At 53.1% G+C, this 22,558-nt stretch overlaps 1 protein-coding gene and 1 long non-coding RNA gene across 16 annotated transcripts; both read left to right on the top strand.

Moving 5' to 3' along the window:
- The first annotated feature begins 42 nt into the window (after nt 1-42).
- Gm35598 lies at nt 43-6,243 on the top strand. The gene is made up of 3 exons (XR_880340.2): nt 43-270; nt 5,591-5,711; nt 6,013-6,243. It is a non-coding gene; the product is annotated as a predicted gene, 35598 (long non-coding RNA).
- A 3,026-nt stretch (nt 6,244-9,269) lies between these two features.
- Nucleotides 9,270-22,115, top strand: Cant1 (calcium activated nucleotidase 1). 15 transcript variants are annotated; one of them, XM_006534409.1, is made up of 6 exons: nt 9,270-9,432; nt 10,750-10,830; nt 16,893-17,551; nt 18,214-18,324; nt 19,520-19,723; nt 20,310-22,115. In XM_006534409.1, the coding sequence occupies exons 3-6, from the start codon at nt 16,915-16,917 to the stop codon at nt 20,678-20,680; spliced, it is 1,323 nt and encodes a 440-aa protein (XP_006534472.1). In that variant the 5' UTR covers nt 9,270-9,432; nt 10,750-10,830; nt 16,893-16,914; the 3' UTR covers nt 20,681-22,115. The 15 variants fall into 15 exon arrangements, with proteins under 15 accessions (XP_006534472.1, XP_006534473.1, XP_006534470.1 ...); XM_006534410.4 differs by adding an exon at nt 13,560-13,806 and having other exon boundaries at nt 9,279-10,830; XM_006534407.3 differs by having other exon boundaries at nt 9,280-9,432; nt 10,625-10,830.
- The last annotated feature ends 443 nt before the right edge of the window (nt 22,116-22,558 follow it).

The following is a 22,558-nucleotide window of genomic DNA, read 5'->3' as shown; positions in this document are numbered from 1 at the left end:
GAGAGAGAGAGAGAGAGAGAGAGAGAGAGAGAGAGAGAGAGAGAGAGAGAGAGAGAGAGAGAGAGAGCCCGAGGGAGAAAAAAGTCCCCCAGGGGGAAACACTTAAGGAGGAGGAAAGGGGGAGGTGCAAGGCACAGCAGTCCCAACACCTTTATCTCCTCAGCTGCCTCCAAGGTCTCTTTGGCCAGAAACGGAAACGTGGTTTCTCTCAGAAGTAGAGGAAGAGAGGAAGAAAGAGGGACCAATACAAAGCGCCAACCCCAGCCAGATGTGAGTTGTGGAGGAGCCTAGACCGCTCCTAGTGCTTTCTATCCAAACAGCAGCCGCCAAGAATTAACTGTGTGTGTGCCCGGCTGGCTGGCTGGCTGACTGGCTGTCCCTACTTCTGGACGCCCCAGGGAGCTGGCACAGGCTAGAAGGGGATGGAGGTGGACGCTTCTGTTTATCTAGAGGTCTTTCCAGATGTGAAGGTGGCTGTGAGCCCAGGACGAGGATATTCCATGCAGGACAGAGACCTGCAAAAAGGCAGAGAATCTCAATTGGTGGTAGGAGCATTGATTTAGGTGTGTGAGTCCCAGCAGTGGTCCCATCTGAGACCCTTGCCATCAGGGCTACTTGTACTCCAGGGACCGAGGGTAAATTTGGTATCCATGATTCCTTTGTAGCAAAATGGCAGGTTGTGTGTTCATGCAAGTATGTATTGGAAGGGGATCACTCAGTTGCTAAGAGTCTAGAGAACCCTATGAGGCAAAGGTGGGCAGGCAGCATCTGGAGGGTCCAGGTCCTCCAGTGAAGCCCTGGAGTGTGGTGCTGGGCCAGCACTCTGCTCTGGACATTCCTTAATCTTACACACATGCCCTCGTGAGTCTCCTCCTGTGGGGATCATGTCCCAGGCTTCTACAGATCAGTCCCTCCTAGCCTCCATCCCCAAACACTGAGTCAGAAAGCTTGCTCTGGGATCTTATTACAACTCTAAAAGAGAGAGGATCTGAACTGAGATATGAAACTACCCTGGTGACATCAGACTCTGAGAGCGCCTTCTCCCTCCCCCTCCCTCTCCCCCTCTCTCCCCCCTTCTCCCCCTCTTCCTCTCCCCTTTCTTTTCTCCTCCCTCTCCCCCTTTCTCCCTCCTCCCTCTTTCTCTCCCCCCATCTCCCCCCCTTCTCCCTTCCCCTTCTCTCCCTCTCTCCATTTTTCTCCCTTTACCCCTTCCTCTCTCCTCTTTTTCTCCCTCCCTCTTTCCTTCCCCTCTCTGCCTCCCCTCCCCACCCTTCCTCCCCCTCCCACCCCTCCTTTCCTCCCTCCTCTCTCTAGGCAGGAGATGCTGGTTTGGGATAGCCCAGGCAAAACAAACAGGCTGCACTTTTCTACTCTTTGCTGTGCCAGCATAAAGAAGGGCCAACAGAATCGAAAGGGGAAGAGAAGGGGTGCAAGCCAGTGCCCCCATCATCTCCTCCCAAGGCTGGGCATAGAAAGGCAGACGTCAAATCCCAGAATGGCCCAGGATGGAAGGAGAAGAGGGAGGATTTGACGTCAGGCAGAAGTCTGTGAATTCCCACAGGCTTCTCCAGAAATTCCAAATCCAAGTGCCAACTCATGAGAAGGAAAGACATTGCTGGCCCTCTGGTACCCGGCGGAGCACTTAAGGACGCCTTCAAGAATACATAGATGTGTTCCACCAGAGATGTGGCCAGCCCCAACCTAGCAGCCCTGAGGAGAGTTCCTGTTGCTTGGCAAATATCTAAGACTGAGCAAATTGCATCCTTGGTTATCTATATAGGAAAAGGCAAAGACAAGATTCCCCTCATTCCTGTAAGTGACATGCCGCTTCCCACCCAGCACATGGACCCAGCCTGTCCCTTGTCTCTCTGTCCCCAACATCTTTCACAGTAGAGATGCCAGGGAGAGCAGGCAGCAGAAGCAAGAGGGACCCTTAACCCCACACCCCCTGTCCAGGGCTGCTGCAGGGTCAACAAAGAGTCTTGGAAATCTTGTGAGGAGAGAATGCAGCATTGCTTTTTATCATGGTCCCACCCAGAAGACTCAGCTTAGTGAAAACCTGGCTCAGAGCAGTACAGCAGGATTCATACAGTTGGGCATGTGACTCAGGAGAGGGACACACACACCCAAGATGGATTTAGGATGGAGGTTGGGAAAGCAGCACTCTCTAATGTAATTCTGAGATGCCAACCTGGGGGTCAAAAGCAGAAGAAAGGTTTAGAGATTCACCAGATGATGGTCAACTCCGCAGCTGGCTCATTCCAACAGGAAGTTCTGCATCCACCCAACTGGTTTCCAAACTCACAGGATTGGTGCCTCATGGACAAAGCCAAGCTGGACTCGGTGTCTCTAATCTGGAATCAACTGGGCCAGATGAACCAGAGTGAGATGGAGATTTCCCAGAAAGCGGCTAATGCAGGGGACCTGGAGCAGCCCTGACCATTCTTCAGGGCAATACATGAAGGTCATGTGGTTTCAGGACAGTTCAAGTCACATTGTACTATTAAGTTTATGTCAAACTCGGGGAGACCAAGACTTCAGGTTGTTTTGTATTTGGGAGATTTGGGGTGGGGTTTGGTTAGCTCGCTTCTGTTTTTAGTTTCTGGTTTCCTTTTGCAGTTGCATGTATTAACCAGGTATGCTGGTACATGCATTCAATTCCAGCCCTTAAGAGGCAGAGATAGATGGAACCCTGTGAGTTTGAGGCCAACCTGGTTTATTTAGCAAATTCAAGACCAGCCAGAGATACACAGTTAGACACTGTCTCAATAAGTAATCAAACAAACAGAATTACCGTGTGTGTGTGTGTGTGTGTGTGTGTGTGTGTGTGCCATCTCCCCATTCTTCTTTCTGATTTTTCCTCTGTGGCAGAGCCTCAGTAACCCAGTAACCCAGGCTGGCTCTCAGCTAATACCAATCCTTCTGACCCATCCTCCCAATTGCTGGGGTTAGATATGTGCACCACCATCCCTGGTGTGTTTGGGGAATTTTGGATAAGCAACCATGACTCGAAGCTTCTCACATGGTTAATAAAAGGGTTTAGGTACATAGGACATGTTACGATATCAATAAGTACTAGTATAACCTTCCTGCTTCCAGACTCTTAGGCCGAGCCCCCACATCTCCCAAGAGACTTAATTGGGACATGTTTATTTTCTTTGAGGTAGAGACTGGGAGAGGAGCAGCTTGATACTAAACACAGCAAAGGGAGCCTTGGGCACGACCCATGGTGCCTGAGTCAGAAGGCTCGGAGGCATGGAGAATTCTACAGGATGGGATTAGGAATGGAGTGTGTCTGAGAGGTGTCATCCCTCACCAACCACAACCCGATCTAGCAGGCAAACAGCCAAAGAGACTCACAAGGGCCAGGTCGAAAAGGCTAAGGAGTAAGAGAATTTATGTGTCACTGAGCTGGACAGCTGTCAGGCCCTAAAACCCTTTGTCGTCAATTTCATTTCTGCTTTGAAACTGTAAGAAAGACAGGAAATTCAGCAAGGCGGAGAATGCTTTGCAGATCTCCCGGTCTCCTTCCATCACTGCCACAAGCACCCCAAGCGGCCAGAACCTGAATGTTTCCCACTTAGCTCAAGCTGTCCCTCTGGGGCTCAGGCAAGGGTCATGGCGAAGCAAAACATAACAAATGAAGCCCAAGATGACTCAGAGCCCGGGTCAGTGGAGCCTGGGTCAGCAGAGCCTAGATCAGCACAGCCTGGGTCAGAGGTCATCATCCTGAGAACATGGGACAGATGTCAAGACCAAGCGCCGCTCCAGGGTCTCCCTGTCAAGTTCCAAAGTAAGCTATGTCTGCCCCAAATTCCCTAGCTACTGCACCTACACAAGGGTGTCTGGGCCAAGCAACAAAGGCTTCCTCCATATTCCCAACCGGCTCTCTCTCCTCAGACCAGGGCAGCTCCTGGGAGAAGAGCACGAGAGACGGTGGAGCATCCCTCCCTGCAGCCTACCACAGGGGCATGCTCTGCCCCGACATATTGTAGTGCTATATTTATTTGCTTTTGTGTATATATGTGTGTATGTGGTGTATCTGTTTGATGTTTTTTGGTCTGTGTGTGTGAGTGTGTGTGTGTGTGTGTGTGTGTGTGTGTGCATGTGTGTGCATGTGTGTGTGTGCGCGTGTGTGCGTGTTGGTCACTCCTCACCCGATTACCTTTGAGATCTCCATCCCCAAGCTTGTCCAGCAGGTGCTCTTGCACCCTGCTGAGGCGTCTCCCCAGTCCCGGCTGGGCAATTCTTTCCTTCTCCCTGGTGACATCATTCCTGCTGCTGTTCTCTGGTTTGGGGAAAGGGCTGTGAGACCTGGGCTGCTGTAGAGAGACACTGGGTCCCCAGTGAGCACAGCATGTCATTAGCAGCCCCATGTCTTCTCCCACTGGGGCCCTAACATTCTGCCAAGCCGGCTATTCTGGGCTCGTCTGCCCGGCTATCCCACAGGCAAAGGCTGGCTTTGCAAACTTTTGAATTCCATTCTGCAGGCAGGCTTCCATGGGTGGTGCTCCACTGCCAAGAGGGGGATGGGGGAACCGCTCAGAGATCCACAGAAGTTGCTGAAACGGGAAAGGAAACCTGGCATCCAGACTAGTCCTGGCCACGGGCCCGAGCTCATGGCTCCTGTCGGGCGCTGCCTGTTTTCTGGGAGGCCTAGGCAGGTGGAGCTCAGGATTGGCAGCTTAAGGGCTGGTACAGGACCTCACAGCTGGAAGGAAAGAAATGTAAGTAAGGACTGTCCCTCTGCAAGGTCAGCACACTCGGGCCGTGGCCGTTCACGCGCCTCTTGATGTTCATTCAGCCATTTAACCTCCCCGTGCCTCAGTTTCTCTGTCTCTACTAGCTCCCTCCGTTTTGGTAAAACATGTCAGTTCACACAGAGGCTTGAAACGACCCTGATGTAATTATCTTAACCTGATAAATAAAGTGACATCGCCCCCTGGTGGAAGGCACAGTCCTAAGCGCTTAACTAGGAGGAGCTGTGAGAGATTGAAAGAAGGGATGGCCAGAGTGACAACCGACCATTATACAGAGCAACAGGAACAAAGTGTGCTGAAAGGCTGTGTGTAAGGGGCAGAGGAAGCCCTGATTGAGTGGAGGCCTGAGTGGAGGTGTACTGTTGACATGGGCATGGCTGTCAGGGACCCCAAGGCCCAGACCCATCCTGACGTCCAAGTGCAAGTGTTTGACAAGTGCATACAGAAACTAGCAGCCGCTGCTTCCTTCTGCAGAGACGGCTGGCCTACAGACTCCTCCCACAGAGACTAGGTAACGTGTCCCTGTGCTGTAGCTAACAAACATACTTGAGGTCCTGGCTTGATGTAGTTATTGATTCCATTCCATCTGAGTGCACACAGCACACGAGCTTTTCTGTATGTGTGTCTGTGTCTGTCCTTTCTTCATGTCCTCACTACCTCTAGTCCAAGGTGTTCTGAATGTGGCAGAGATGCTGGGGCACAGACCATGATACCTCAAGGAATGGTGTGAAGTCCTCCGGGCTGAATGAGGAGCGACGGAGAGACCCTTAGAAGCAAAACCTCTCTCAACCTTCTTCAGCTCTCCTGTCTCTACTCCTCTTTCCCCATAGAAAGTAGAACCCCTGTCCCAGAAATCCTGCCACGAAATCCAGAAACAACATAGAAGCTTTCCCACCTCTCTGTGCAGAAGCTGGCTATCGAAGAAGTTCTCCGACCTACAAAGTACAGAGAGTGAGTGGCTGTTAGGTACTCAGCCTTAGATGGGCGATCTGTTTCAACCGCACTCCACACAAAGCTCAGGGAATTGTGGAAGAGGAGGTGGAGAATGGGAGGAGTGCCGCTGTAAGCTGCTGTCTTCTCGATAGGGCACGACAGTTATGGTTACCCACAGGATCAATCTGGGAAGGTCAGTCGACTTCCCAGCAGGTAGCACTAAGAGGAGGGGGGAGCTGGAAGTGAATATGATCAAGATACATTGTAGACATGTATGACATTGTCAAGCAATGCATAAAACATTCTTTTTTTTTTTAAGGCTTTTTTTTTCTGTAGGACTGAAGAGATAGCCCAGGAGTTACGAGCACTTGCTAAACCTGCAGAGGACCCAGGTTGGATTCCCAGTGCCCACATGGAGACTCACAGCCATCCGTAGTTCGAGTTCCATGGGATCCTACTCCCGCTTCGACCTCCATGCACCAGTCAAGCACACGGTGAATATGCATAAGGGCAAAACAATCAGACACAAAACCAAAGGAAGAAGTTGTTCTTTAAAAATATATATATATTTATTTTATTTACATGAGTACACTGTAACTATCTTCAAACACACCAGAAGGAGGCACTAGATCCCATTACAGATGGTTGTGAGCCACCATGTGGTTGCTAGGAATTGAACTCAGGATCTCTGGAAGAACAGTCAGTGCTCTTAACCACTGAGCCATCTCTCCAGCCCCCAGAAGTCTTTCTTAAAAGAGGAAGTTTACATATTTTTGAAAAGTCTTCTGACCCATCTTGTTTGGTGATATCCCACATGAACTTCAAGCCAGAAGGAGTCTTGTTCCCCACCTGGCCAATGTTGCTGCAAAGGGCCAAGGAGACACCAAGCAAACATTCCTGCCAGTTCCTCCCACTAGATCCTCTCACCAGCCCCCTACCCCCCCCCCGCCACTAAGTCCTCCCAGTGGGTCCTCCCATCAGATCCTCCCATTAGGTCCTCCCACTAGGTCCCCCACTAAATCCTCCCACTAGGTCCCCCACTAAATCCTCCCACTAGATCCTCCCACTAGGTCCTCCCACTAGATCCTCCCACTCATCCTAATCCCATTAGGTCACATTCCTTTTGTCCAATCATGTTTATATATGCAGTTCCTTCTTCATCAAATCCAAGCATTAAAATAATGTTCCCAGGCTAGAGCTGGAGTTCAACTGGTAGAATGTGTGCTGAGCATGCCAAAGCCCTGGGCGCCATCCTCCAGCCATTCACCACACAGACCAGGTGTGATGGTGCACACCTGTAATCCCAGACACTCGGAAGGTTGGAGTATCAGTTCTGGGGTCATCCTCAGATGTATAGCTAGTTTGAAGACAGCTTGAGCCACGTGTTTCCCGGGATTCTCTGGATTTTGAAGGTTCTCATTTCTTAAACAGAGATTTTGTGAATATGATGTGCTATTCTCTCGCTGCCTGCATTTTGTTACTAGAGTGTAGGCTACTCCATGGAGGGTGAGGAAGTTCAGGTACTTTTCCGATCCTGTGGCAGCTATGACAGCGTCTCCCATAATGCAAAGAAGAATGCAGATCTTCTGGCTTTTCTTAGCCATGGAGCCACTGCAGACTGCTGCTCTGGAGGACATGTACTCACTCCTGCATGAACACGTACTTTGGGCCAGTAGGTTTTCTTCTAGGAATTTATCCTAGGTACATTTTATAGTTGTGCTTTAATAACACAAGGATATTCCCTGAAGTATTGTTGAAATGTGAGATTTTAGGTATTCCAAAAGAATGTTTTAGGGTGGAATTAAATAGCTTCCCTATGGTCTTGGGTAGAAGACTGTATATGGTAAAAAACCTCATTGGTCTCCTGACTCTACAGGAGTAATTCTATTCAAGGTCCCTAAAGGTCAGTTGCTGGGTAGTTGCAGGACTGTGTCATTCAACTTCTGAAGCTTGCAACGAGATGATGAGAAAGAAGTGTTGAAGCTGGTAACAAAAGTATCAATGCAACCCAACATCTCCTAAACAGACCTGTGTGCCTATGGAAACATCATTCGGATAAGGTTAGTATTGCACAATAGCAATACGGAAGGGATGGATTTCTTCTTAAAGAGATATTACCATAGCTACAAAAGAATTGCACACCGTCTAAAAGATATGACAGGGCTGAGAAGAAAACTCAGCTGGCAAAGTGATAGACTTGCAAGCACAGAGGTGAATCCACTGCCCAGAAATCATGTTACGAAAATGATGGGTGTGGTGTTGCAATCCTGGTGCAAGGGGTACTAGAGCTTCCTGGGACTCACTGGGGCTCAGTGGCCAGCCAGGCTAGCCTACTCAGCCAGTTCCAGGCCATCCAGAAACCGAGGTTGTCCTCTGGCCTCTAGGGGAACGCAAGTGCACCTGTGAATATATAAACCCACACAGATGCGTGTTCTCTCTCTCTCTCTCTCTCTCTCTCTCTCTCTCTCTCTCTCTCTCTCTCTCTGTGTGTGTGTGTATGTGTGTGTGTGTGTGTGCGCGCGCGCGCGCGCGCGCCCCTGGAACACCGACTCTGCCATCTCTCATAAAGGTTAAGCTGGGCAGAACTGAGCAATGTATTATTTAGAGTTGCACAGCTATGTGTTGTCTGCAAAGGAAGGCTTGAGAAAGATGAGCACAGTATTCGGGACCATGCCTCCCGTTGCAGGTGTAAGGAGAGGAGCTGGGAATTGGAAGGAATACCTAGAGTGCTTTAAAAATCCTACGAGCAATCTGCTATTCCGAGTGGAGAAGCTGTAACAAATAGAAGGTGGCTGATTGGGACTTGGTTTGGTCTGACACGAACATCAGAGAATTCAAGAAAGATGGCCTGCCAACCCAAGCACAGAAGAGGGAACCCAGCACATTTCTATTTTTCACATGTAATTTAGTATATATTCTAACGTTAGTTAGTGTATGTCCCAGAGGACAAAAAGGGGTGGAAGAAAGGGTTGTTTTTCACCGTGTTGGGTTACATATTTTGAATTCGTCCCAACTGTGCATCGGTTACTTCCCAGAAGGCTTTTGGGAGACTCAGGGATGAGGCTGAAGTCAGGAGGCAGGGCTGACTCTCTCCATGGTTGATGAGGGCCTCTTAAAGTCCTTACATGCCACCACTGTCTAGGACTGAGCCGGTATCACACAGCACAGAGCTCAGGGCAAGGCAGGCTGGGAAAAGATGAACCGGGGTCCTCCGTTTGTAAGGGCTATTGACTACAGTCGGCGGCGGGAACACACCACCATCCTCTGGTCCTGCTGTGGAATCTGGTCAGCATTGGCTATGACCAGCTGGAACTGCTCAGAAGAGGGTCTGAGGACTAGGGCGGCAGAGAGGAGTCCTAACTTCTAAACTTCCTGAGACGAAGGTCGGGGGGACCAGGCAAAGAACCCTGAAGCTTAACTGGGGAACGACAGACAACTCCTTTGCTGGATTTCCGCGCCTCAATTACAAGCTCAAGCGAAAAACTACGATTCCCAGCAGCCCGGCGCTCAGTGCGCAGGCGCAGAGCAGAGACTGGGTGGGCGAGTAGAGGAAGACACATAGAGCAAAGGCTGCCGGGAAGACGTGGCTGTAGGCAACCGAGAGTGCGGCGCAGGAAGACACTTAGAGCAGAGGCTGCCGGGAGCGCGCGGCCAGAGTGAGGCGCAGGCGCAGAACAGAGACTGCCGGGAGCGCGCGGCGGGGCGGAAGTGGCCGCCTGCCCTGTCCGGCCCTACGCAGGTAGGCGGCAGCCCGCAGGCTCCGGAGCCAGGCCCTCAGTGGGTGAGTGACGGTGCGCCCGCGGCCGGGTGCCCTCCCTCGCTGTGTTCTGGGGCCTGTTGCCACCCGCATCCGTCCGGCCCGGCCCCAGGCACCTCAAACTCCCCCCCGCAGCTAGGCTGTGACGGGTGCCGGACAGACAGACGTCTTTCCCCCTCTGGCTTGTGTGGGAGACCTCCCCTTTCTGATGAGGGTGCCGTGCTGAAGTAGTGCGAAACTTCTTCCTCTTCTGACTAGCATGCTTCAAATGCCCCTAGCGACAGTACCTTCCCTCCCTCCCTGCCTGGCCTGGGCACGGGCTCTCCAGTTTGGCACTTGATCACCTCTCTAACAGACCCACCTACGCACCCCATCCTCACCTGTAACCGCCCACTTCCTTGCTCCTGTCCTGGCTCTTCTTGCTGTCATCTAAGATTGGACCTTCCCCCTAGGCAGCATAGTGCACTATCCTTTTTTACTACCCGACTACCGACACCCCCTGCTTCTTCTGCACACCCCCTAGTCCCTTTCTGCACATACAACCCTAATCTCGGCTAGACTCTCCCAGCCTCGAAGTCGGGCATCACCTGGTCCATCCTTACAGAGCTTCCTGCCCCTAGCACCTGTGACATTCATACGCCTCCAGTAAACCCAAGCACCTTTCTGCAGTCACTCGGGAGTGCCTCAGTAACCAGCTTCATTTCCCAGTTCCATCTCAGGTCTATATACTGGACAAAGCTTAGACCTGGGAACCTGGTCTCACGGTGTCAGTGGGGCCTGACTGACTAGATCTTACAAGCTCCCAAGACTGTCCTGCATGTACTGCAGACCCTGCCTTGGGAACTCCTTCTCCCTGCCCCTCTGGGGCTTGTCTGAGGACCATCCTTCTGGACTGGGCTACAGGCCCTCCTTTGAGCTGCTCCCTAGACCTCGGCCTAGCAGTCTTGCTGGAACCCGTGAGCACAGCCTACTTCCTTCTGGATAAGACAAGGGATCTCTGTCACATAGAGCCCAGAGCGTCTTTGCTTGGCTAGAGACAGAATTCTGTGTGCTTTCTTGCTTTCTTTGTTCCATTTGACCTGTTATAAAAAAGTAAATGCTTCTTGCAACTGAATGGACCATGTACTGTGACCATATTGTCCCTCAGTCCCCTTTACCACGTAATATGCACCAGTGTGTCCAGGAATGCATGACATCCTCTGCCTGCTGAGCAGCGGGGACAGGAGGAGAGGTCTAGAGAGTGGAAGAGGCAGGTGTCCCGTTGCCACCCACCTGACTGTGGCATGTGTGCCCATGAAGCTCCCACAGATACGTGCGACCCTGTCACCTGAGCCTTGGAACATCCTTCGCAGTGTGGCTGTCTTCGCCGTGGCCATACAGGTAGGTGTTCCAGTGCGTGTTAGTATCTGTCCTTTGAGGACAGTGGATGGCAGTCCACACTCCTTCCCCTCTCTGTCAAGAGGCATGAAAATACCTATTAGAAGCCAGTGAGTGTTGAGAATTTCTGGAAAGCTTGTCTTAAATGCCAACACTGAAGGAATTAAAACCTTGTATACTGACTTTAAAGACTTTATATTGGCTTTTCTTTTCATCAACACAAGACAGATTGTCTAGGAAAAATTAATAATAACCCTGATCCTAGAGAAGTCCACATGCAATGAAATAGAAACTCAAGGCAGCTCCCGTGCATTGAGAGTGAGCAATTGTGAGCAGTAAAGTGCAGGTGAGCGTGAGCTGAGAGCCATCAGGGTGGTTCTGAGGGTCTTGCCTTGTCCCCCAGCCAGCACAGGGCGGGGGCGGGGGAGCTCTGGGACAGTGTGGGCTGTGTCCAAGGGTGCAACTGTGTATTCTGGAATTGAGTTCTGGTCTGGGTTGGACTGGGATTGTCAAACCCCTGTGTTTTCAGGCATGCTGTGTTTGGGGTATCACTTTGACCTGGAGGGCAGCTCCTTTGCTAAGTCCCTCCCAGGGCACTGGGGATGCAGACTAAGCAGAAGCAGCAGCGTTGTGATGCCACAGATGCAAGCCGGGGAGGGTTCTGAAGCCTCTCTGCCCACACTGGGAAAGGACTGATGTGAACTGTAATGAGCCTCAAGACGCTCGTGTCTACCTCACCCCCTAGCCTGTGAGCGTGCTGCATTGCCCAGGGAAGTTAAGGCTGGAAATATCTCACCGGGAAACAGGGAGGGCTCCCAAGGGGCAATGTGATCTCAGGACCCTTAAAGCCACAGTGTGAGGCAGAAGAGCAAGAGGGAGTGACTGGCTCAGGCAAAGAGCTCCTGGTGCTCTCAGTACTGCTGGTTCTGAGCAGGGAGGAAGGAACCACAGGCAGGGACTGAGGCAGAGGCCATGGAGTGGGTCTTCCCCAAGACCCTGAGAAAGGAACCAGCCTTTGGGTGTTGCCCAGGGAGGCCAAGCCAAACTCCTGCAGGGCTGGGAAATAATAGTATGTGATGTTTCAGCTGCCCTGTCTACAGTAATTAGTTACAGCCCCATGACACTAACACACTCCTCCTGAGCAGTTGACTTAAACACGGGCTGAATAATTCAACTGTCCCAGTAGTACAAAGGTTGACTCAGTGTGTGTGTGACCCTGGGGTGTGGTGCAGATGTCGGAGATCCCGGAGCCACACTTGGCTGTGAGTCGGATCTGAGTGTGAGGAGGAGTGGCCTCTGTGGTCCTTAGAGCACACATTGGCTTTCTTCCTCATCTCCCTGGACCGTCCACTTGGTCTAAGTGGGGAATGGAATTCTTTGGTACAGTGCTGAGCTTGGCAAAAGCACAAAACCAGGAGCCAGATTCCACGTCACAGTGCCTAGCCTGTGGCTGTGCACGGGTCTGTGCCCCCTAAGGCCCTGCCATCAGAGGCTGCTGGGAAGCCTGGGCATCTGCCTACTTCTTCCCCAGCAGTCGGTGCTGGCCATGGGCTCTGCTGTACCGTGTGGTAAGGAAGCAAGCTTCAAATAGAACAGAGTAGACATCTGAGGCCTGTCCACGCTGGTGTGGATGGAGTAGGGAGCCCTTTCTGCAGGAGTGAGGCGTGGTGGCAAGAGAGTAGCACTGGGCACTGCCCTTCCTTGATCCTGGAGGGGAGGAGCCAGCCGCCTTGAACCTGTTTGAGCCTCCACCTGTCACACAGGCCACTCGTGAAGGAAGCAGAGAGACAGGTCATCTTGGCTGTAGTTCCACAGGGTGCTGTACAGACCCAAGGGTGCCCATGGAGGTAGGTGCCCTCTGCCCATGCTCTTCCTAACAGTTAGGCCGGCAGCTCTGGCAGAGAAAAACACTTCCTCTGTGTTGCTTATTCCTCTGGTCATCTAGAAATGTCCTTTGGTGAGGACAGATGGATTAGTGTGTCTCATGAGAAAGTGAGGTATGGCCTTGATGTTTTATGCCTGAGGGTAGTTAGCTTTTCAACACCCACTGTGTAAGAGGGGCGGGGAAGAAAGGGGACCTGGTGCCATGTAACACTGGAGCAAGGTTGGCTCAGGAACAAAGCGGCTGCAGGGTGCCTCTGAGCTTGGGCGTGGGGGAGAGCCTGTCTGCGGGCTCGGGACCAGCACCCTTAGCCGGCTTGGAAGGACCCTGACCCAGCTCAGACCAGGTGGGCCTACTTCTGTCACAACCATGCAGACTCCTGAATGACCTCAGGGTCCTTCTATGGGGCTGTTGTCCATTTGCCCCTCGCTACCACAAGGCTCCTGTCTTGTGGCCTTGGCAACATCTACAGCCACAAGACATAGTAAGTCTTAGCCACAAAGCAGCCAGGGTCTGAGGACATCAGCGGAAAGGCAGCTGACTTGGTGCTCTTTTCCTAGCAAAGAAAAGAGGAAGGCCAGGGATAGGGTATAGAAAATGGCATATACTGTAGCCTGAGGTGGCCCACATCCTCATGCACAGGTCTAGAGAGTCACAGACTCAGAATTCTTGGTTCCATTGTCTTGCCACAGGGCCAAAGTTAGGATGTCCCAGAGCTGTTCCTAAAGGCTCTGGGGAGAACTCAGTCTTTGTCCTCCCAGCTACGCGGCTTTCCTTGGCTTGGGGTCATATCAACACTCAGCCTCTGCTTGTGTGGTCATTCACCTTCTCTTTCACTTGCTCCTCCCAGCCTTTTGTAGAAAACACATGTGAGAGCTCAGCACTCAGGAGGCTGAAGCAGGAGGATTGTCTTGAGTTCAAGACTAGACTGTCTTGAGAATGAAAACAGACACCGTCCATTGCACTGGTTAGCCGTCCATTGCACTGGTTAGCCTCTTCTCTGAGGCCTTCAATTGCTCCTTCAAAGTCTGCGCTGGCCTGGAAGACTCCTGGACAGGGGACAGTAGCAGCCTCCCCCAGGAGGGAAGACTTACTGGGTGAGGACACATGGCCAGAGGGAGACTGCACAGTGAAGCAATAGTTGTCATGCACTTTCAGGAGGTTCCAGATGGCTCTGTGTGGTCAGAGGACATGTGCATCCAGGTGGAGGGAGCACACGTGCCGGGGTCTGGGCACATGGACTCTGCACTGCAGAGCTGTTCTCGTCTGAAGTCATGGTTTGTGGGAGGCTGGGCTGAAAAACAAAGTGAGGTGCTCTGCAGGCTGTGACTGGTAAGGAGAGCTTGTAGGTGAGAAGGGCAGACAGGCAGACCCCTCCTCCGCATCTGGCTTTATTGTCAGCAGGTCTGGGAAGGATGCTGAGTGAGACCCTTGTAAGGGAAGTCATTGTGTGACAGCTCGTGACTGCTAAGTGGCAGAACCACAGCTTGGACTCTAGAGGTCTGAAGTCCAAGTGAGACAGAAACATGGCTGGGGGAATGGGACCAAGCTGAACTGATGCCTAGGTAAGGGGAAAGAAGAGTGCAGATGCCCCTAGGTTGGTCCTCGGGGCTGGGCAGCCCTTAGTGTAGAGAGTTCTGCCAAGAAGCTGATTTGATACCAATTGGCCTGCCTAGGGGAGGTGCCTAGGCTACAGAGATACCTAGAATAAAGAACGTGGGACTTGCTAGCCCCTGGGCCAGCAGAGACATCTCCCTGTCTCTAGGACAGTGTTTGGAGAGGCACAGATAGCCCAGGTATGCAGACCTGGGCATAGGGCTGTAAGAAGGAGGAGGAAAGGGCGGGAATGTGATATTCTTGAGGTGGTCGGCAGGGCGCTGGAGCGGGGCAGGAGACTGCTCCTGCATGGACTCCCAGATCTTCTGTTCACAAAACAAGCTGAGTGCTCAGTGTCCCTGAGAGGGCAGTCCAGGAGCACACATGAGCCAGCCAGGTGAACAGGATGCCTGCAAACCAAGGGAGGGGCTGGGACACCAGTGTCAGCCCATTGGGGTAGCCCATAGAGCTCTTCCTGAACAAAGATGTGGGGATATAGGCTGTGGCTCACAGGAATGCAGAGTTATTGATCAGGGACAAGTTTGAGGGTTCTAGAGACTAAGGACAATGGCGTGTCATGGTGTTTACCACTCTACACAACAGTCATGTGTTTTGGGCCTGTGGCTCATGTTGGGCAGCTGAGTGGCTAGTTCCTCAGGGCCTTGATCTAGAGCTGTGCCCTTTCAGATGACTAAAGGAACCTCACCATGGTGTTGATCAGTCAGCCCCTCAGCTGGTGCATGCTGATTGTCTCTTGGCTCCTAGCTCTGAGCTGCGTGCCAGAGCTGGAGCAGGAAGCCCTGACTTGGTGAGGCTCCCAACAGAAGGAGAGCAGATGGGGGAGTCTCCCAGGACTCCTTGGGTGTGAGTGAAGCAGCCATGCAGAGAGGGGCAGGTGTCTGGGCCAGTGGAATGGTGTGAGGCTTGCTCTGGAAGTGAAGACTAAGAGGGAGGACCATTGAGCCGTGGATGGTTACATAGCAAGTAGTGCAGGCTGGGGTGGCGGCAAAGGGCTCTCGGAAGAATAGCTGTAGAGGAACTGGGGACTGCTGGCATGTTTGGGTGAGCGGCGCTCCTGCAGATGAGGGACCACTACAGGAAGGAAAGGATTGAGGCCACTTCTTGGCACTGTGTGACAGTTTGAAGTATAACATTTACACCCAAACTGTGACTTTTGTTCCTGGTTTCCATGGGGATTCTGACTTGCTGGCAATGTTTGTGGTAGCCTCAGCTATTCCTGAGGAGGATTGGGATAGTCACCTTGAGGTTGGAGAACTCAGACTTATATTTTGAAATAGTGTCTAAGGTGCAAGTTGGAATTGGAGCGTGGCAGTATTTGACTCTTGGCAGGGCTCAGCACCATGTCCGGGATGAGGATACAGCACTACAATCCTGGGTCCAGCCTCTGATGCCATAGCCATAGAGAGGAGTGTGTGAGGCAGAGCCTCCTCCCAAGGAGGTCCCACCAGCATGGGCTGGGGACACTTTGGGGTGACCAGTTCTGCAGCCATTGCTAAAAAATGGCTACCTTGCCAACTGGTCTTAGCACAGGAGCCCCAAAGTGCTCAGAGCCTTCTCCTCCTGCCTCTGCTGTGAGCAGCAGGCTCTGCACCCACTGTTCTCCTTGGACCTGACCCTGGGCACTAAAACCTGAGCGCGGCCAGGACCGGTGACCTACGGCATGGGCACAGAGCACCTCTGTAGCTCCCAGACACCCGAACCTTGTAGTTGGAGTTCATGGGCACCCCACAATCTAAAGCTACTGGAACCCCAAGCCCTTTCCAGGTGCTGCCTGGCAGCATGTACCCATCAAGTCCCCTGAGGTGCTGTTCTCGGATCTGTTGAGGCAGTGACAGTGGCTGTGGCTGGTATGCTTGCAACCCATAAGGGAAATGCCGTGCTGCATCCAGATAAAGGATGGAGGGGCTGAGAGCAGCCCTGGCCACGCTGGAGCTAGACACCTTCACTACAGCCAGCACTGGCTTGGAGGCTTTGTGGCACTGGGCTTTTGAGGTATGGTAGGAGAGGCAGGGCATGCAGTGAGGGTTGTGGAGGTAGAATTCCCAGCTTCCTCCAGTGCTCTGGACCTGTAGCTGTGCCATAGTGTAGAGCCCAGCTTGGGCCTGGAGCCAAAACCATGCACCAAGTTCGTAAAGTGAGCAACATGCAAGACTCAGTTCCTGTACCTGCTTGTGTTAATAGAAAAGTGCCACGGACTGCATCAAAACCAGCAGCAGTGTATTCGCCCGCACTACCTTGAGTTTGCTTTGTATTGAAACAGTGCAGAGCCTGCCCAGGAAGTAAAGACTCAGTGGCCCCAGGCTGCAGCGTGAGAGGCACTGAGGTGCTGGGGCTGGGCAGCAGTGAGTGCTGGGAGACCTGGGCATGGGGTGGCTGGGGAAGTGAGGTGAGTCTCCCAGCGGGCAGCCACCTCACTAATGCTTCATCTGACTACCTGCTGGGGTCAGGTTCAGCCAGGACTGCACTGCCAGGAGGAGCTGTCTTGCTTGAGAGACCTTGTGTAACCCAGGACTGGAGAAGTAATGTCTTCCACAGCCCACTCACTGCTCTCCTTTTCCTGACTTAGGTCCTGTCCAGAGTGCAGTCTGATGCCCATCCAGCCCTTTGACCAGCGGGAATGGAATGAGCCTATGCACTCCCTCCGGATCAGTGTAGGGGGCCTTCCTGTGCTGGCATCCATGACCAAGGCCACGGACCCTCGCTTCCGCCCCCGCTGGCGGGTGATCCTCACGTCCTTTGTGGGTGCTGCCCTCCTCTGGCTGCTGTACTCCCACCATCAGGGCCCAGTGCCAGGCAGGCCCCCCACCCACAATGCGCACAATTGGAGGCTCAGCCAGCAGCGCATCTCTCATTACAACGACACCTACCCCCTCTCCCCCCCACAGAGGACTCCAGGTGGGATTCGGTACCGAATCGCAGTCATTGCTGACTTGGACACGGGGTCCAGGGCCCAGGAAGAAAACACTTGGTTTAGCTACCTTAAGAAAGGCTACCTGACCCTGTCGGACAGCGGGGACAGGGTCAGCGTGGAGTGGGATAAAGACCACGGGGTCCTAGAGTCCCACCTGGCAGAAAAGGGGCGGGGCATGGAGCTCTCAGACCTGATTGTCTTCAATGGGAAACTCTACTCCGTGGATGACCGCACAGGGGTCATCTACCAGATCGAAGGCACCAAAGCAGTGCCCTGGGTGATCCTTTCTGATGGCGATGGAACTGTGGAGAAGGGTAAGTGAGCCCCTGCCGTGGGCCGAGCTCTTCTCAGCTGCCACTTTGGCGTCTGGCAAAAGTGGCCTAAGGGAACAAGGGTTTCCTTTGGCACAGTCTGCGGGTGTGGCCCATCATGGTCGGTGGGGAGTCACAGCAGCAGGTGTGGGAGGCGTCCACAGGAAGAGAGATGAGCCCATGCCGTGGGGCCACCTATGTCAGGGCGGGCCTTCCTGCCCTTGTTAACACAATACAGAAACTCCCTCACCTGCATGCCTAGAAGTTTGTTTCCATGGCGATAATGAATCCCATCAAAGTGAAAGTGACACTCAAGATCTAGCTCAGACAGTGACCCAAGTGCCTGTCAAAGACCCTGCATACCCAGGTGACCCTTGATTCAGCTCGGCCCACAGCAGAGCCTTAGGGGGCTTACATGAAGCTGTTTCTAGAACTCTGAGCTGAGCACTGGGAACCTGCTGCTGAATGGGAAGCCCTTTTCAGAATGAGCCAAGGCTATGTCCATTGCCACCCTCACCCCTTCTGGGACCCTGGTCCTTGTCATGTCTTCAGAGGTGTCTTAGGATCACACAGTATGATCCCCAGCAGGTGGCTCACCTTCAGGGCTGGATACCCAGTGATTTACTGCCGTCCCAGGCTCTAATCTCAGTTTATTGGGACCACAGGTCAACTGCTGCTACTCAGCCTTGCTCTGAGCCCACCCAGTACAAGGGTCTGTATGCTGAGCAGCAATGACTCCTGGGAACAGAATCTGATATTAGCTTCATGTGTAGCAGGTAGGACTCAGGATGGGGGGACAGAGCTATCTGAGCCTTTGGCAGCTCTAATCTGTGCCTCACAGCAAGCTGAAGACCACTACAGACTTCCTGCAGTGGAAGGAGGGCCACAGCAATCACCCCCTGTACTGTCTGCCCAGCCCTGCCTGGGTGATAAAAGTCTTTTGTGTTTGTCCAAGGTTGGGCTCTGGGGAGTGGCAGTCTCCACTTAGGTACAGCGGTTCTGTTGCTCACCCATTTCCTGCCCGCAACCATAACCGGCAGCATTGTAAACTTCTGTTGTGTGGGGCAGTTCTTCCCCTTGAGTAGGAAGAATGCAAGTAATCGGATGCTAAGGATGCTAAGGCTGAGCTGTGGCTGTTTATCCAGAAAGGTCAAAAGACTAGCCGATGGGGCAGCTGCTCATGGAGGCAGCTCAGGGGACTTGAGAGGTCTCTGGGGCTACCAGGAACCAAACCAGGCCCTTAGAGCCACTCTAGGGTGTCAGAAGCTGCCATCCTCCTGCAGCCAGAGCTTCCTAGGGGCTAAGGAGCTTGCAGGGACGTTGGAGATAGCATGTTTGGAAATGTTAGGAAGGAGAATGTATTGAAACTATGTAGGCTTCATTGCCAGCCTGTATCAGGAGGCTTGTATAAGGTCAATTAGTTGAAGGCAGCTTTGGAGTAGATGCTCTGACGTAAAGACAAGGGTGGAAATGATCACTGCCTTGTCCTGAAGACCCTGTCATTCTTCTTCCTCACATGATGATAGTCTAAAACCCTGGCCAGTGAGAGGCAGGAAATGGGTAGCCCTGTGGTTAGGTGTAAGCTGTGGCCCTTGGTGGCAGACAATGGCTGCACACAGCCTGCTTGACCACCTGTAGCACACGCAGCTCCTGGGGCTGCTGGCGTCACAAGAAGTGGGATGGGGCTGCCAGTCCTCGGAAGCTGAAGGCTGGCTGGAGAAGTAGCACGGGAGGTCTGGGAACCGTCTAGTGTGGCTCTACAGTGGTCACACGTGACAGGGCTCTTGGAAGAGAAGGGGTAAGGAAAAGGAGGACATGGACTCCAGGACCCAGCACAGGGCTTCCTGTCTCAGCCTCCAGTGAAGCTCAAGGGTGGTAACTTCTGAACACAGCTGACAGCAACACAGGCAGGAGATTGGCAGGGTGTGGGAAGTAGGCCCAGGGTCTCAGACTTGCCTCCTGTTGCCCCAGGTTTCAAAGCTGAATGGCTTGCTGTGAAGGACGAACACCTGTATGTGGGCGGCCTGGGCAAGGAGTGGACCACCACGACAGGGGAGGTGATGAACGAGAACCCTGAGTGGGTGAAGGTGGTAGGCCACAGGGGCAGTGTGGACCACGAGAACTGGGTGTCCAGCTACAACGCCCTGAGAGCAGCCGCCGGGATCCGACCACCAGGTAAGACGATTCTCTCTACGTGCCCCAGTATCATGCTCTCACAGCTTGCTCAGCTTTGCTGAAGATGCTGATTCACCGTATCCAGTGAGCCATTTGTCTCTGTCCCTTGCTAGCCCTAACAGGTGACCCCTCATCCACAAAAAGCCTGCCTAGCTTGGGGCCCTCATAAACACAAGATAAGTAGGCCTGAGCTGCCATCCCCTGGGCTCTGAGGAGTGTGACCTTTGAATGAAGCTGAGGTGTGAGACAAAGGGCAGCAGGGAGCCAGACCCAGAGAGCTCTCCCATGCTGCAATGGTGAGCTGGTGCTTCCCTCGGCCTCAAACACTGCTGGTGAAGGCTGCGGGCCCTGCAGGGACATAGGGCAGCCAGTGAGGGATGCTCTGCAGACTCAGTGTAGCTTTCTGGCTGGGCTGTAGTGGCTGCATGGTTGTCCCAGGTCGTGGAGAGTAGGTGCAGAGCTTGAGGTTAGAGGGAAGATGGAGTGAAGCCCCCAAAGTGTAGCCTCGGGTGGCAAGGCCCTTGAGAGGAAGGCTGTGCCGGTCAGCAGGGCGTGTGCTGACTGCGGGTCTGTACTGCTACCTCAGGCTACCTCATTCACGAGTCCGCCTGCTGGAGCGACACACTGCAGCGCTGGTTCTTCCTGCCTCGTCGGGCTAGCCACGAACGCTACAGCGAGAAGGACGATGAACGCAAGGGCAGCAACCTCCTGCTGAGCGCAGCCCAGGACTTCAGGGACATCTCTGTGAGGCAAGTGGGGACTCTGATCCCCACCCACGGCTTCTCATCCTTCAAATTCATCCCCAACACGGATGACCAGATCATCGTGGCTCTCAAGTCGGAAGAGGACAATGGCAGAATCGCCACCTATGTCATGGCCTTCACGCTGGACGGCCGCTTCCTGCTTCCAGAGACCAAGATCGGCACTGTGAAGTACGAAGGAATAGAGTTCATCTAGATGAGTAAGCTCGCACGCCCAGAGGGGCGAGGGCCAGCGGCTGTGTTACACCAGGACTCATAAAAACCGGGAGCGCCTCCACTCGTTTGCTTTTTTTCTTTTTTTAACTAAGAGCTGTGTTCCTGGCTAGAGAATTTCATTATAGGGAGCTGAGCCCCGGCCCATATGGGTGTACTGCTCGGAGACTGGGAGCAAGGGGTCCTATACAAGGAACCCCAGGTGCTCCGCCCACCCGCGCTCACTCTGCACTGCCACTTGGTGGTAGGGATTGATCACTGCTGCAGCTATCTTCTGAGCCTCTGGCCTTCAGAATCCAGCCATGCCTTTCCCTGGTCTCTGGCCTTTCCACCACTTCTCTGTCCAGTATGTGTCTTTGAAGCAGCCCCGTGTTAAACCCTAGCTTAACCCTGGGAGCACACAATAGTCTGAGGTAGGCCTGCCAGCCAGGCACTGGGGGGGGGGGGGGGGGGCCCTCTTTCTCCCATGTGACTCTGGCATTCCATATGCTGCAGACCCCTGGAAAGTGAATGTTTACATGGCAGGGTGAGGGCCACCCCTTGGGAGGCACCTGCCCACACTCTGGAGCCTCTCTAGCACAGGATTGCTTGCGAGCTGTTGATAACTTCATTTCTCCCCTCAGGAGGATTTTTGTGCTGTACAGCCTTTTAAAGTCCAAATTATTAACTTATTTTTACTAGAGCAGTTTCTTTTCCTGAATAACAGAGTCACCAGACTTCATCACACAGTGACAGTGGAGTTCCCACATGCACTTCCAGGAGCGAGGGACTTGTCCCCACACCCACAGTGGCGACGTGAGCTTTTACAGAAAGAGTCTCAGCATCCCTGGCCTCTGCAACTTCCAAGGGCTGCCATGCTTTCACCCCTCAGCAGTGGTTGAGGGAGGGGCTGCACCTGACTGGAGACCTGCCCTCATTGGCTCCTGGTGGGTGTTTAGCAGCCTTCTCTCTAGGGAGGCCTCACTGTTTTCTGCTGTCCTGTTCTGTCCATGTTCAAAAGAGCCAAGGCAGCAGAGTCAGGCTCAGAGGTCATTCTGCAGGCAGCAGCACCTCACCTGCCTCCGGCACCCTTAGAACAGGACACCGGTACTGCTGTAGGCACAGGGCCCTGATGACCGTCACAAACCCCTTCCACAGGAAGCCACTGCCACTGGGGCCTGACTACCCTCAGTACAGCAGGCTGCTGCTGACTTGTGGTGCTGAGGTCTTCGTGTACTGTTGTGCTGGGAGCTCAGCCAAACCTCCTTGATGTGTGTCAACTGTGTTCGGTTGTGTGATTCTGAGCTGAAAGATGAAATGAGAGAGGTTGAGAGAGACCTGGGCCCCTCGCTGAGGAGCCTTCCACATACCTTCCTTTCCCTGAGCAATGATTGTGTCTTTCCATTGTTTTATAAACAATAAAGTGTCAGGGGAATGTGGTTCTCTTGTCTATGTTGGCTGTTGCCAAGGGCTCTGCCCCAGGAAGTCTAAAGAGGTGGGATGCAAGCCTTGGGGTCATGAAATGGCCCCTCACCTCTCCAAATGAGGCCCAGGAAGTGAAGCCCCGTCTAGGCTTCCCAGGCTTGGGTCTGATGGGAAGAGCTGTACGGAGAGACTGGCTCCAGCCCTTCAGGCTCTGTCCTACTCCATTTTCCCACTCTGGCAATTACTAGAGTCAGGACAGAGCCCGAAGTGCTGGATCCTGAACTACAGCAGACACAATAGGCCAGGCTTGGAATCCCAACCTCCACAGGCCACGACAAGGAATAGTGATGAGTAGAGAAAGATTTGTGGCCACATCAGGCAGTGGGACAAGGAAAAGGTCCAGACTGGGCTAACAAGGAGGCTCAGTGTGAACAGTGCCTGCCACACAAGCCTGACA

This window comes from Mus musculus, chromosome 11, assembly GCF_000001635.26.
Source record: "Mus musculus strain C57BL/6J chromosome 11, GRCm38.p6 C57BL/6J".
Lineage (NCBI taxonomy): Eukaryota > Metazoa > Chordata > Mammalia > Rodentia > Muridae > Mus > Mus musculus.
The sequence above is the reverse complement of the archived record's forward strand: the minus strand, read 5'-3'. Positions and strand labels throughout refer to the sequence as shown.

Coding starts and splice junctions, on each gene's coding strand:
- Cant1 (XM_006534409.1), top strand. CDS start 16,915: ATGCCCATCCAGCCCTTTGACCAGCGGGAATGGAATGAGCCTATGCAC. Junction 17,552..18,213: donor CGATGGAACTGTGGAGAAGG/GTAAGTGAGCCC, acceptor TTGGGACCACAG/GTCAACTGCTGCTACTCAGC. Junction 18,325..19,519: donor ATTAGCTTCATGTGTAGCAG/GTAGGACTCAGG, acceptor CTGTTGCCCCAG/GTTTCAAAGCTGAATGGCTT.